This window comes from Mixophyes fleayi, chromosome 4 (assembly GCF_038048845.1).
Source record: "Mixophyes fleayi isolate aMixFle1 chromosome 4, aMixFle1.hap1, whole genome shotgun sequence".
NCBI lineage: Eukaryota > Metazoa > Chordata > Amphibia > Anura > Limnodynastidae > Mixophyes > Mixophyes fleayi.
In genome coordinates this window covers 169,677,801-169,693,809 of record NC_134405.1, presented here as the reverse complement: position 1 = coordinate 169,693,809, position 16,009 = coordinate 169,677,801, and the positions used below count along the sequence as shown (strand labels likewise).

The 16,009-nt window shown below is 42.1% G+C and overlaps 1 protein-coding gene across 5 annotated transcripts in view; it reads left to right on the top strand.

Moving 5' to 3' along the window:
- The window catches only part of REDIC1 (regulator of DNA class I crossover intermediates 1), a 176,476-nt gene that overhangs the window by 144,923 nt on the left and 15,544 nt on the right, over nucleotides 1-16,009 (top strand). For 3 of the 5 annotated variants that reach the window (XR_012691321.1, XR_012691322.1, XM_075208832.1), the window contains one exon: nucleotides 6,246-8,693. The exons of the other annotated variants lie outside the window; for them this stretch is intronic. Coding sequence is in view for 1 of the 3 variants with exons in the window: in XM_075208832.1 (XP_075064933.1) it covers nucleotides 6,246-6,365 (120 nt within the window). In the remaining 2 variants the exon portion in view is untranslated. Of the gene's footprint in view, nucleotides 1-6,245; nucleotides 8,694-16,009 lie in introns of those variants that run through there. 5 annotated transcript variants of the gene reach the window in all.

Here is a 16,009-nt window from a genome sequence, read left to right as displayed (position 1 = left end):
CCTTCTATGAGGAGAGATGTCAAAGATTTTGTGGCTGCTTGTGAATTGTGTTCCCAGTTTAAGACTCCCCGCAGAACTCCAGCGGGTTTGCTTCAACCACTACCCATTCCTTCCAAGCCGTGGACCCATATTAGTATGGACTTTGTTACTGATCTTCCTCCTAGTAAAAACTGCAATACTATTTGGGTAGTGGTGGATAGATTTTCGAAGATGGCACATTTCGTTCCTTTGACCGGTTTACCTTCTTCATCTACTCTGGCTGATTATTTCATCAAAGAAATCTTCCGTATTCATGGATGTCCTTCCGAGATTGTTTCAGATAGAGGAGTGCAATTCGTTTCCAGATTCTGGCGGGCCCTCTGTAAGACCTTGGGTATCTGATTATCACTCTCATCCTCCTACCATCCTCAATCAAACGGACAAACCGAAAGGGTCAATCAAGATCTTGAGACTTTTATAAGGATGTTCTATTCAGCCACCAAGACAACTGGGTAGATTTGCTTCCATGGGCTGAATTCGCTCATAACAACATGTATCATGAATCATCCGTCTTTTCGGGAATTTCCTGCCCTCCCTCCCACCCAAGTTCCTGCTGTAGAGACTGTTTGTCAGACCTTCAAAAATATTTGGTCTCAGGTCAGAACCTGTTTAAAGAAGACATCTGCCAGATATAAGTCTTTTGCAGATAAAAAGAGACGGGCTATTCCACCACTTAAAATCGGAGATCGTGTATGGTCATCAACCAAAAATATTCGTTTGAAGGTCCCATCTATGAAGTTCGGTCCTCGTTTTATTGGTCCATATAGGATCATTCAAGTGATAAATCCAGTTTGTTTCAAACTTCTACTACCTAAGAACCTTCGTATTTCCAATGCCTTCCATGTGTCTTTGCTCAAACCTCTTATCATCAACCGTTTCTCGGTCCTTCCTTCAGCACCTCGGCCAGTTCAAGCTCATCAAGAGGAGGACTTTGAGATTACTCACATATTGGATGCAAAAATTTCGCGAGGAGTGCTTTGTTTCCTCGTTCATTGGAAGGGCTTTGGTCCTGAAAAGCGTTCATGGATTAAAGCAGAAGATCTCAACGCTCCAGCTCTTCTTAAGAAGTTTTATTCCAAGTTTCCGGACAAACCCGGTTCCATGTGTTCTGTGCCCACCTTTAAAAGGGGGGGTACTGTCACTCACCAGACTGTGAGTGCCATTTCTCCTGTGTTCAGGAACCGTGGCCGTCCGCCATCCTGAGGATCTGCACATGTGCAGCCCTTATGAAACCTTCAGTACCTGTTGCTTTTAATTGATTGGATGATCAGGCAACCCTCCCTATTTAAACCACCTGTGATCATTACCTAGTTGCCTAATCTTGGAGTCTCATTCCCCATGAGCCTCTGAAGGTGTTCCTGCGCTTCCTCGTGTATTCAGCTCCAGCTGATTCCTGTCTTCTACGATTGTGGTTTCCAGACCACTTCAACTCTCCTGTGTTCATCGTGTCTGCACTCAGCTGATTCCTATCTGCTACTGCTGCCGGTTTCAAGACCACTTCAACTCTCCTGTGTTCATCGTGTCTGCACTCAGCTGATTCCTATCTGCTACTGCTGCCGGATTCCAGTCCGCCTCAACTCTCCTGTGTTCAGCGTGTCTGCTCTCCGCTGCCTCTGTTACTACTGCCGGTTTCCAGACCGTCTCAACCCTCCTGTGTTCATCGTGTCAGCTCTCCACTGATTTCTATCTGCTACTGCTGCCGGATTCCAGTCCGCCTCAACTCTCCTGTGTTCAGCGTGTCTGCTCTCCGCTGCCTTCGCTACTACTGCCGGATTCCAGACCGCCTCTACTCTCCCGTGTTCAGCATGTCTTCCCTCCGCTGCCTCCGCTACTACTGCCGGATACCAGACAGCCTCAACTCTCCCGTGTTCATCATGTTTCCAGTTTTACTTACTACTGCTTCCTGAGTATTGCTCCATTGAATACCGGTTACCTTCCGTGCGCTGCACCAACCTGATTACCGCTTCCAACCTCCAGTGGTCTCTCCTCCTGCTGGCGTTCAGCCGTTCAGGTATCCCTGCACGTCTCCTTGACAGCCTGCTCTCCTGAACCGCGGTATGCATACTTTCCATTGACTTTGCTATTGTATTGCATAACCGTCTGGACTGTGTTGTGTTCATCTCCGGAGTCTTCCATCTACTGAAGCTATTGTTACTATTGACCTTGTTTCCTATTACCTGGATCTCTATTGTGACTCTGTATACTTCAAGCAGCGCTTGTCTGTTATTATTGTATTGTGGTTATCATCGTGGGATCAAGTTCCGTGTGCCCCGTGTATCTTCTGCATTCCATTCAACTCCTCGTGCCCCTCCTCACATATATATAGCAGTGGTACAACTTGCTAAACGCAGACCACTGACTCCTGTTTGCCATTGGTACCAGTTTCAAGTATCCTTTCACATAAGCAGTGGTACAACTTGCTGTACGCAGACCACTGACTTCCCCGTTACCTACTTGCACCTGGAATCCATTCCTTCACTATAGACAGTGGTACAACTTGCTATACGCAGACCACTGACTTTCACTACCTCCTCTCTACTGCTGGACATTCCTCCTCACTATAGCAGTGGTACAACTTGCTGTACGCAGACCACTGACTCTCCTCACGTTTACTTGTCCATCTGGTTCCTTGTGTACATACATCTAAGCCATTACCAGTTGCTGCTAGTCATAGACTTTCCTTGAGCATTCTCTCACCATCTGCTGATTCTCCTGTTCCGTTGTCACCCTGCTACCAGAGGACCATAGTACCAGCTATATTACTCTGGTAAGAACATCATCTGGTGATATCCTGGGCAAAGACTCCTAGTGCCCGTGACAAGATGAATATACAGCCAGTGTTCACAGGTCACACAGTAGAATGCAGATGACGTAGTGAGAGGGCAGAAGAGATGTATGCAGTGTAGACAGCACCTTTATAAGGAAAACTCAGACAGAGAGGGTCATCCACTGGAATCTAGTATTTAATTAAACCCTCTCCACTGTCCCAGCAAAGGAAACTTATGCGATATCAACAGCAGATCCAAATAGAGAGTGAGGCTAAAGGAGCTGTGCCTGTATTCATATTTATCACAGGAGATTAGCATGATGAGCGTCCACCAGCCAGGACCTCACCTCCAGCTATAGATATCCGTATAGCTGCCCGTCCTCAGCAGTCACTCCCAAAGTTGTTGCCACTGCTTGTCCTGTGGCGGGAGGACTCGGAAGCACCTATCTTCCACACTTCCTGCTGCTAGCAGCCCAATGCCTTCCCGACGTATCCACAGCATAAGACAAAGGAGTAAGCGTCCAGATCTCCGCACCACTCCACGTGTGCCCAGCTCCACCAGAGGCGGGGAAATCAACCTCTCCGCCACACAAAACAGGCCCAACCCAGCTCCGGTCGTAGACCTCCACAGCAAACACCCCGATCAGCCTGCAATGTCACACTTCAGACCAAAGGAAGGAGGGACACCTCCGCCACAAAAACAGGTCTGTTTTAATAAGTTAGTAATGCAGCAGGATAGTTGTAACGGATAATTGGGCTGGGGAGCTCAGTTCCACGTCCTATTCCATGCTCACCAGGGCACGCCCCCCTATTCTATGTTATTTTACTTTATTCTATTTTCCTTCTGTTCCTCTGTGTTACTTAGACAAGGGTGGGGCTTGCTTTTCATGCAAGTATCATGTCCCAAATTTTTCCCACTTTGCCGATTATCCCTCTAGGCTGCAAATATGTTTACCCAATACCGGGATTACTCCAGTTCCTCACTCCCTATCTCCCCCACTGTTGCCTTCTTCTTTTTCTCCTAGCAGACATCCTTCCTTGGTTCTTGACATTGCCGATCTCCCCGCCCCACTTAGACCTGCCGTTCTCTCATTCCTTATATTGGTTCTCCATCCCACCCACCCTAGCCCTCATTGCTAAGCTTCTTTCTTTAAATGTCCGGGGCTTTAACTCCTGCAACAAGAGGCACTTCTCCTCTAGGGCCCCTTCAACCCTTTGAGACAGTTGCTACCATCTCTGCTATTCCACCAATGGTCCCATTAAGCCTATTGGCATGGCCATCCTCTTTAGCTGTAGGACCTCTTTGCCCTTTCCCATAAATATGAAGATAAGCAGGGTAGGTTTTTAATTTTACCAAAATCAAAAACCTACCTATTGCTTATGACACTAAGCGATTCTTCTAAGTAGTTGGCATTGTAGATCAAACTCTTTATTCGCTTCGGCATGGCCCAACGTTTTTCAGAATCTTGAAATTGGATCACTACATTTTGGCAACCGTGCTTGATCCTAGGTTTAAGTCAGTTGGAAAGAAATACATTATATATGACACTTATCTTAGGAAATGCAAACAGCTCTTTGTTAGCAAGCTGTTGGCTCAAGTCACACATGTCACATCCCTAGCTTCACCTTCTACTTAAATACAAGTGGCAGATAAAAGCTTCTGTCGAACTGATGATGAGTCAACACAGCTCACCAATGTGAAAAATGATTGACATCTGGTTAGGCTTAAAAAAATGCCCAAATATGCCCAAATATATAGACACCTCAACCACGTATCATACTGATAAACTTTATATTGGTATAATGCTGGAGGATTCATTTAATGATTATGTACAAATTGGCATCTCAGACAGTCCCTTTGAATCTCGGAGGGCTCAAACAAAATAAGCACTTCAGTCACAAAAGTGGCAGTCACTATCGCTGAAGTGCTTCATTTTGTTAAGCTATGCATGTCCTTTTTAATATACAACATAAGGGACAGTGGGAGGGCCCAGGGACTATTCCATCTTGCAGTAGTTTACATTATGGCATTTGCCTATCTTGGTGTATATTCTTTTATAAAATGACATTTTCTTACTGTCGCTGCTATCCCTGTATCCAATGTGTCACACATGCTCTTGAGAATAAAAACTATGTCCATTGTCCATTGCACTTCTGGGTGAAGCTCACTTTGGTGTACCGCCTTTTCTAAAATTGCACTGTATTAATCTCACTGCTATCCATCTGATGTTCTGTTATTACTGCTGATTATATTCCTCTCTATATCACACATGCTGTCTAACATTGAAAATAAGCAATACGTCCATTGTCTTTAGCTAACCTTTTTACTTCTGGTGTACCTTCTTTTTTAAAATTACAATTTATTCATGTTGCTACAAATGAGCTTTTATTTCTGCCGCTGTTCTCCCTGTCTTCAATATGTCACACATGCTGTCTAACGTTGAGAATGAAAAGTACAACCATTATCTTTGTCCAACCATTAACTTCTGGGTGAGGCCCACCTTGGTGTTTTTTCTTTTCTAAAATGACAATTTATTAATGGGGCAGACATCCGTCTAATGAGCTTTTATTACTGCCGCTGGTATCCCTCTCTGTCACACATTCTGTATAACATTGTAAATAAAATAGGATGCTTTTATCAAACCTCTTTCACTTGTGGGATGGGCCCACCTTGGGATATCTTCTTTTCCAAAATGACCACCCTATCAGTCAGTGCTCTGTCTATATGTTTTAAAGGTGTCATTTACTTTATGAAACTATCACTGCAGTTTCATAGGTTGCGTATATTTTCTTTAAATTGCCGCTGTTCTGTAAGGCCTGCCCAGCATGGAGTAGAATGAATTGCAAGAGACACATCCCAGTCAGTCCATTGGTAACTTCCTGGAGCTTCAAGATATATTGTACCCAACCAAAGTGTATCCCAACATTATGGGAATGTAAATCCCTTTAAAATAAGTAACTGGATGGATCTTAGTGTGCTGTGCTGGAAACTGGTGAAGAAAATTCGGCTTCTACCAGTTCTGTTGGAAGGATCATTCGATGGACTGATCACCTTATTTATGCAAGTCGTGCATAAACCTATGTTCCTGTTGTACTATCACCATCAGGAGAAACTTGTGGTTCTGATATCCTGGTGAGCCTAGCGGAGTAGGGTGGTTGAATGTCCGTCACCTACGAAGCTGGTAGAGAGTAACAGCTATGTATTTGTGTTCATGTTAAATGTACATACTCATTAAACGGTTGTGTTTTATACATTATGTAATAAGCCATGTGACTATTATATAACTGTGTTGCATGCTTGGCATATATAATTAGCATTTCTTAGTTAAGATCTGGAGTTAACAATGTACAAAAACGTTAAAAGAATGTGTTGTATTTCATGTATAACCTTTAAATAATCTAGTGTTATTGTTATTATTGAACAACTAATCTGTTGCAGGTATCAAATAATGAAGATAAGAGAGATTTGACAAATGAAGCAAATAGGAGAATTGATTTTAACACTAAATTCACTAAAAAAACAATAGACAAGAAGACATTGAACAGGTCAAGGAAATAAATGAAAAGTTTTCTCTGCAATGCAGTGAATTACATGTACCTAAATTGAGCATGTTTGATAAACAGGGTGATTGGTTTCAAACAAACAGCGATATATGTAAAAGCATAAAGTGTGACATGTCTATTCAGTGCACTTTTGCACAGGATTGTAAGTGTGCTTGCTGCATGATTTTTCTGACTGCTGTACAAAAGCAGTAGCAATGGCAAACAAAGACCACTAGGAGGCAGGACAGACCACACCATGAAATATTTAAAGCCTTATCTATGGTCAGTGCTACTATAAAACAAAATGACAATGCACATGAGATTAACTTCAATTATGCAATATAGTGTTGTCATAATGAAGCTGTGGTCATTTACGGTAGGCTTGGTTAGGAGTATGTCACATTAAACAAACTTACAGAAATGTAATTAATTCTCGAATTACCAGCAAAAGAAACATTTTTCACTATATGCAAAATAGAATCTGTAGTGGTTACATCTGATTCGATGCGATTGAGTTAGTTATTTACTGATATTGTTCTTAATTGGGTAAAACCTACACTGTTAAAGTTCAAGTTTGGGAAGAAGCAGTGATGTAGATTGTTGTAATTTTTGTTTTGTGGTTACAAAATGTCAATGTTTTGTTATTCCTCCATGTGCAATTCTACCTAGTAGGTTATATTTAACTATCTTATAAATTAATAGCAAACCAAATATTACAACACATACTAAGAAATGAACTTAATGTTTATTTGTTTGGTATTACTATTCTCATTATTACGGTTCACAAAATTAGTCTATTCTCTATGGTACAGAGTGTTGAGTGACAGGCGACCATGTACACACTATGTTAATAAAAAATTTGATGTTTTCTCATTGTTTGATATTCTTAATGTTTTGCGAATTAATCTAAAATATATTTTTAGTTTGGCATTTTAAAGAATAACTTGATGTGCTAAAAGTATTATAAGAAAAAAGACAATTTCCTACTGAAGAAAGGCAAATCTAATTTCTGGAAATAATTTTGTAAGACCTTATAAATGGGACTGGATGTATGAATATGCAGCTATTTCACTTCGTAGAATATTTCATAGTACATTTTAATAAATATATTTGTTTTCAATTTTTGTTAATTGTAGCTATACTTGATTTTTATTTTAATTATTTTCTGTCATTTTGTTCACAAGTAACCACATTGGAGATCAATTTGGCCACACACTGAATCAGTTGTACAGGTGCTGGCTGATCAACTAAATTCTAAAGCTTTGCATTGCTATGTGAAAAAGACGGCCTCACAGGGTGGCAATGGGAGTCCAACCATTGACCAGTTTTTCCGTAAAATCTGAATAAATCCAATTGGATTATAATTGTAATTTTTGAGCCTGTATGCGGTACATTAGTCAATGCAAATTCAACTGCCAAAACCACATTGTATGCAGGTAGCTTAAAAGATAGCTCTACCTTACTGGGGTCTTTGCTCATCAAATATGCCCCAACCCAAGAACCATTACAGTAGGCCAAGAGCCAACTTGCGGATATTGCCGCTCTAGGTCTCAGGGCTAAGTCATCATCATCATCATCATCATTTATTTGTATAGCACCACTAAAATCATCCAGCAACACTGCTATGAACCAGTAAAAGAGCTGCTATTCTACTTGTACATAAAAATGCAGAATTCTCAGTTACACACATTTGCAAATGCATGATGATGGGTGAACCTAACTGTAAACAATGACTGTCCCTATATTGTATCGTACATTCATGCGTGTTTAAAATGAAAGCTAACTTACCAAGAGGTACCCCAGGAGCCTCCAAATGGCAATTGAACTCCAGCACTTCCCATCAGCTACTGATACCAAACATGCCTTTCAAACAACAAATTGAGCAACTTCCATTTTTGTATTATGATAGAAAGGTGTCAGAACACACAGTGCATCACATTTTGCTGCGTATGTGTCGTGAATCGAGGTCACAGTCCTGTTTACGCCACTCGGTCATATCATATCAGTGCATCTCCCACCTGTCAGAATGCAGCATTCTAAATCCTGGGACAAAGCATGAATTCTGTCTGCTGTACTGGAGGCTGCTACCTTGTGTGAGACATTTGCTAAACATCCTACTGAGTCTAAACAGCTGATCTCACCCACCTCTTCCTCTGCAGACTAAGAGTCTCCTCCTATACACAGCTAATTGCCAGTTCAACACTTCCTAGTTTCTGGTTCCAGTTCACCACTGTTGCTGTTTGTTGCTGCTTCATGCTGTTTGCTGTGATACAGACTCCAACCATTTACCATTGTGTGAATTCAGCTATAATTTGTCTTCTGAAATAAAAACTTTCACGATTAATTCCTTGTGTGGATCCAATTTCATTCTATCTGCTCGTGTACAGATTCCAGCTGTTACCTTCGATGTGGATCCTTCTCTCTTCAGTCCCTTCCTGTCTCTACTACTGGTTATCTTGGGTAGTAGATTGTTCTACTGAGTCATTCACATTCTGGAGCCATCTGTCACTGCAATAGGGTTTCTGGGATCCGTCTCAGGACCCTTAGGCTAGCTGTGGCAGGGATGTAGTGGAAACTGAGAAGACAGATGAGTGTCTTGCTCATAGGGGTACCTCTATTCCAGTATACATGACGTTAGAAGGAGGAATGCTGGACTGGAATCTGGATGTGAAAACGGAGGATCTGACCCTACGACCAGAAATTCAATACCACCAATAACTAAGAAACTCAGAGTGTCTGAGTCAAATAATTGGATATGGTCATTTCAAATTAATATCTATCAATCTAATTGTCTTTGTCTGAAAATATGCGAATAGCACGCTACAGCGTGGCAGAGCGTATTTAACCACAACATGTGCGAACACTTGTACACACATTTACACGTACACATTCACTTGTAATTAGTTCACCTTAAAATAGTTCCAACACATAGTCCTTTATAATGAAATGTAGCAGAGTTTATAGTTAAATATAATAATGTTACATACATTTTAGTGAGATCTAAGGTTCAGGATACAGGAAATATATCATGTCTAGTATCATTCTAATCCCCTATTTATCCTCAGACGTCCAGTTCTATCGGCTAGAAGATCGAACCTTGCGTATGCAAGTTATGGATTATAGTGAATAAATGATCAGAATGGTATTATGTGTGTAATGCAAATAAACCAGTTTGAATCAGCTTTCAGCGAGATTAGTATGCATCTGTTGGAGAGCTGACCCCCACCCTTGGAGGGCATCGTTTGAACTGACCAATGACCTGCATTATACTAGACTGTCCTGAAGCCTGAACCAATGGAAATGCGACAAACCTCTCTACTGTTTTCAATGTATCACTAACTGTATATAAGCAGGAGCTCTGGGGCCAACAGTCAGTCTTCTTGACCACAGACTTCATGACTGTATGCTGGATCCAGGGCGCCTGCATATGTAATCGGCTGTACTTATATTATTGAATTGTTACTTTGCAACTTTTTGCTATTAAACCGTATTGTGAGTTGGACCCACACTATTTAAGTGAACAATTTTCATTGGATAGCGAATAGATTTACATAACAATTTGGGGGCTCGTCCGGGATCACGTTCCCGGAAGATTCGCAAAGCCTACAGATTTCGGTTCCTCAACAAAGGGTGGAGACGCGTCATACATGGGTAAGAACACAATGTGTTCGAAGTCTGTTTATCATTCTGTGTTGTGAAACCGAATGTCCATTTTTGTGTAATCCAAGGAACGCTGATTTGAATCTAGGGACAAGAAAGGAGAAAACTGTTACTTTTATTGTCACTGTGCGTTTTAATGTGATTTTGTTTTGCATAGCGTATGTGTACTTCCTGCATTGCGTATTTGTATTTCCAGTATTGTTGCCACGTGCTTAATCAGTTGTTTTCATAGATGGTCCTGTTATATTTTTAGTATGATCAATTGTTAAAGCCTCTGAAAAGTTATTGCAATCACTTGGGAAATTAATTATCTCCGCAGAAAACAAAGGTGTATGTGAATTGTGTGATTATGAACTGAAAGTTGATTTACTGTTGAAAGAGACAGGGAGTATCGGTTGCTGTTTGATGAGACAGGTAGGACAGCCAAGGATCAGTATACACGGCAGGTATACTAGTAACTAAAACAAGAGGTTTTTGTGGCACGCCCAATAGTAATCACAGAGTTTATTGATAGTTAGTATCTCTAAGAGGTGCGATCGGACCGCACGGTACAGCGTGAGACCGGCAGGGTATTGCGAAGTTGATACTTTTGTGCTCCCAGTTTTTGTGATAGGGGTCCTCGCTGTGTACTGTGTACGTTGACAATCGCGAGTGTTGCTCAGTGGTACACAGAGGAAAAGAAGTGAGTGGACACAGCTTGTTTATATACTTCACGGCCAATAAAAATCTCTAGTGGCAATTGTGTGCTGCAAAGCATTGGAAAAGTCCGTTTCCACATGGGTGCTAAGCAAACGCTAGAGATGTTCATCATCATTTATTTATATAGCGCCACTAATTCCGCAGCACTGTACAGAGAACTCATTCACGTCAGTCCCTGCCCCATTGGAGCTTACAGTCTAAATTCCCTAATATAGACACACACTCACCCACAGACACAGACAGGGAGAGAGAGAGACCAGGGTAAAAAATTTTAATAGCAGCCAATTAACTTACCAGTATGTTTTTGGGCTGTGGAAGGAAACCCGGAGCACCCGGAGGAAACCCACGCAAACACGGAGAACATACAAACTCCACACTGATAAGGCCATGGTCGAAGTGCTAACCACTAGGCCATGTGCTGATCAATGAGGTGCTTCCGAAGGAAGGGCCTATTGGTTCTGCAAAGTATATTATGTGTAGGAAATATGGTGCGTACGCAACGGCGTACTGCGATAAATAGGTGAAGATGGCAACGGAATGTGTGAGACCTTTTCCCAAGATTGGTAGTTTTGATTCAGAGGTGGTAAGCAATGTTAGAGATAAAATATGTTTGATCAAATCAATGAAAAAGAGAATTAAATAAAATTACTGCTTAAAATTGTAGGAACAGGAAGGGAACACGTGGCAAGGTAGCGCATGCATACCAGAAGGAAGCGTTACAAAGCGAGGAGAAGGGAGCGCAAGCACGCCCCAACCGCCCTATGTGGTTGGGGGAATAAGTACAGCCGATACCAAAAATTTTAAAAATTAAACAAGCAATTTATATCCTTTTATAAGCCATTTGAACGGTAATATTTCTGAAGAAGAATGAACCCACCATCATTTCAGTCATTACCCATGCTATTTACGTGCAAGAGGCCCCACGCAGACAAGGAAAGGGAGCGGTCCCACCAGCAGGGGCAGTGGCTGAAATTGGTGAGAGTAGTGGAGAAAGTAATAGGCGGGGGAACATTCATTGTACCGAAACAGTTATTCCAGCAATTAATCCTGAATGTAGCGATTTGGTTGGTTTGCATCCTGTCCGCACAATAGCAGTTCCCAATGGGAAAGCGGACAAAGATGGTATAGTTCCTATAAAACATGTAGCAATGCTTTGTCTTTGGACTAGGTCTGAGCTACATTAAATTATGTCTGAATTTCCCAGATCCTAGAAAAGAGCTGGCCAGATGTCAGAAATTCGTTAAAGATTTAGGTAATGCACATGAGCCAACAAATAAAGATTGGCGAGTGGTGTTGAGGGCCGATCTTCCTCCCAATATTGATATACAAATGTTTATAAAGGATTGTATTTGTATGTTGGAGGAAGACAGATCCTTAACAGATGATGATAACCAAGAAAATATTAAGCGAATAATCTCACAGCTGTCATATGCTTTTCAGTGGTAGTGAGCTGGAGTAAAATTTTCACTATCAACAAAAAGATAGTGAGATTGCAACAGATTATTTTGCCAGAGCTCTGTCAGCAATGACCCAGTACACATGGATATAAGACATAAAGGGGCATATTCAATTAGCTTTCGGATTCGCGGTAACGCGCCGGAACAGCCACGAAACGTAATAAACGTTACCGCAATAACGTGGATTTTCGTTCACAGCCCATAGGGTTGCGTACGAAAATCTGCGTTAATGCGGTACCGTAATACCCGCAAGAACGCGCACTTTTCGCCGAAAGCTAATTGAATACCCCCCAAAGGATGATGTGCATCACAGGGAAGTAGCTGTTACGGTGTTAATGGATGGTCTCAAGGAAAATCTGAAGACCAGGGTACAAACCTCTTACCTAACTGGAGAGGAATCACTTAGAGAGTCTTCCGTGGAGCATGATCAAAACATATGTAAGAGGAAAGAGGTGCAAAGTGATAGACTAATGATGGTGAGTATCCAGGCTTTAGAGTGACCACACGCACGACCACAAATTTACAACACACACAGAAAGAGATATGCGACAGCTAAGTGTTATAATTGGCATCAAGAGGGACACATAATGAAGTACTGTAGAGAGAGAAGATAGGGGACACGGAGGGAAATTACATAGATACCCACAAAGGAGACACACACAAGCTTTAGAAAATCCTCAACAGTTACCCGCATACGTCATAGCAGCAAATGCTTTGTGGGAGAGTGATAGCATAACCAGCGCTAGGGATTAGGTCATACCTGTATTGTACAGCCAGTTAAATTAACTGAGAATCTTAGGGAAGAACCTACAATGACAGTTGATATAGCTGGTACAAAACAAACCTTTCTTGTAGATACAGGGCGGCCAGGTCAGTGATAACCTCTCCTTTATATCTACAGGTCACTAACAAATACATTCCAGCTATGGTAGTAACGGGGAGTGCTACATTACCCTCTGACCATACCCGCAGAGGTTACTATCGGGCCTTTGCACACCAAGCATTCATTTCTCTTACTAACTTACTGGGCAGGGATTTGTTGTGCAAAATAGGATGTGTCATTTACTGTACCCCTGATGGTGTATTCCTAGACATACCAGGGAAGGTTGCACATGAGGTACAGGACATATTGAACCCCCTACAAAGGTTAATGTTACACTCTGCCGTTCTATAACAAAGTCCATCAGGTAAAAGAAATGTTACTGCAATTACCAGGTTCCATATGGACCAAAGATGGACAGGACACTAGATTGATGGCGAATGTAACTCCTGCAATGATTAATCTGAAAAGTGGCAGGCAAGCTCCAAAAATCCCACAGTACCCATTAACACCGGAAGTGGAATTAGGGGTGTATCCTGTGATTGAAAGACTGCTGCAACAAGGGTTCTTGGTTCGTACATCCAGCAAAGACAATAGTCCCATTTTTTCAGTGAAGAAGAGTTGAGGGGAGGGGCTATAGATTAGTCCAGGACTTAAGGGGAGTTAACAAAGTTGTTGAGAGCCAATTCCCTATAGTGCCCAATCCAGCTGTCATCCTTATGCAGATTCCAACATCTGCCAGTCATTTCACCGTCATTGATATTTGTTCTGCTATTTTCTCGGGCCCTCTTCACCCTGACTGTCAATATCTCTTTGCAGTCTGTTGGACTGCAAGGAGGTGCAATATACATGGACGAGGCTGCCCCATGGGTTCATTGACAGCCCTAGTATTTTCTCCCAAGCCTTACATGACTGCTTGCAATCCTTCCAACCAGAAAATGGGTCTGTTCTAATTCAATATGTGGACGATTTGTTGTGCTCTGATTCGTTTATGTCATGTTTACATGATACTAAATTTTTGTTGTTTCATCTTTCGCAAACAGGACACAAGGTTGCAAAGAACAAATTACATCCATGTCAGACTAAGGTTATATACTTGGGACACTGTCTCACCCAGGGGCTAAGACACTGAACAACGGACAGAATCCAGGCAATAAAGAACATGACCCTGCCGCAGAACCAACTGCAAATCCGTACCTTCTTGGGGATGTGTGAATATTGTAGATCATGGATCCCAGGTTTTTCTAGTTTGGCATTACCATTGCAGGAGTTAGTCGTCCTCAAAACCTGAGCGTGTTACACACTGAGGAGTCAGAGCAGGCATTCTTTAACCTTAAAGATAGTCTGACTAGAGCACCTGCCTTGGGATACCTGATTATGAAAAGCCCTTTGAGTTATACTGTACAGAAGCTGATGGTTGTGCAGCAGGTCTCCTGACACAAAAACATGGTGACGCTAGCAGACCGGTAGCATATTACAGTGCAAAATTGGACACTGTGGCAAGATCACTCCAAACATGTTTAAGAAGTGTAGCAGCAACTGCTCTGCTGGTGAGTAAGAGCGAGGACGTAGAATTAGGACATAATTCAACTGTCTATATACAGCATGCGGCATCTGCTCTGTTAAATTCAGCCCAAACCAGACATGTCTCTTCAGCAAGGTTCACAAAGTTGGAACTAGCACTGATGGCACTTGCAAACATCACCATCAAACGGTGCAATACTTTAAATTCAGCTACATACCTACCATATGTGCCTCAAGATGCACAAAGGGTGGAAGGAGAAGAGACTCTGGTTAAGGATGAACTTTGCAGGTATACTGATACACATGATTGTATGGAATACCTGAACCAGACTTTTACTGCGAGTCCTGACATTCATGAGACACCCTTGGAAAATGTAGATTTTACGTTTTACACGGATGGGAGTTATCATAGACAGACTGAGACAGGAGAACTATGTACTGGTTACGCTGTTGTAGATGACGAGGATGTTATAGAAGCTAAACCCCTTGGTCCACCTCACTCAGCCCAAGTGGCCGAACTAGTGGCACTAAGGAGAGCGTATGAGTTGGCAGAGGGTAAATCAGCTAATATATACATTGACTCTAGGTACACCTTCAAGGTAGTACATGATTTCAGGGCCCTTTGGCATCTTAGAAACATTATGAAAGCAGCAGGCACACCAGTAGCACATTCACATCACATAAAAGGACTCTTGACAGCGATACAGTTACCCAAGGCAGTAGCCGTCATAAAATGCAAAGCCCACACATACGAGGAAGACCCAGTGTCAGTGGGCAATAGCAGGGCAGATGAAACTGCCAAATGGGCAGCAGGGTTGCCTGTAAATGTATCAACTGATAAAATGATGGTTTTTTAGACAATAGACACACAGAAATTGATTGAAATGCAAGATTTGTGTTCCCTACAGGAAAAGGTGGCCTGGAAGGCGAAGGGATGTGGTCAAGAGTCCTCTGGAGAGATGGACAAGGTAGGCCCATGGCTCCAAGGGCATATTTCCCAGGCCTGGCTGAGGCAGCACATGGTCTGACTCATCTGGGTAAAAAAGGTATCTGTAAGCTGGTTAGAGCATACTGGTGTGCACCAGGCTTGTCTTCTCAAGCCGGTAGGAAAGCAATGTCTTGTCTTACTTGTTTGAGGAAAAAATGTCAGGAAGACAATACCAACTAAGCCAAACCAATTGACTAAATCCAATTACCACCTTGCAGGAATTTCAAATATGTATTAGTTTGTACTGATGTGTTTTCTAATTGGGTAGAGGGATTTCCAGCTGCCACTAATACTGCTGTTTTTACTGCTAAGAAAATTGTTCAGGAATTTTAATGCAGATATGGTATCCCTAGAATCATAGAAAGTGATAGGGGTACTCATTTTACCGGTGATATCTTTCAGAACGTGTAAACTTATGGGAATCAATAGCAGACTTCATACTCCTTACCGACCACAAGCCAGTGGTAAGGTGGAAAGGGTAAATGGTACCATTAAGAACAATCTGCGTAAGA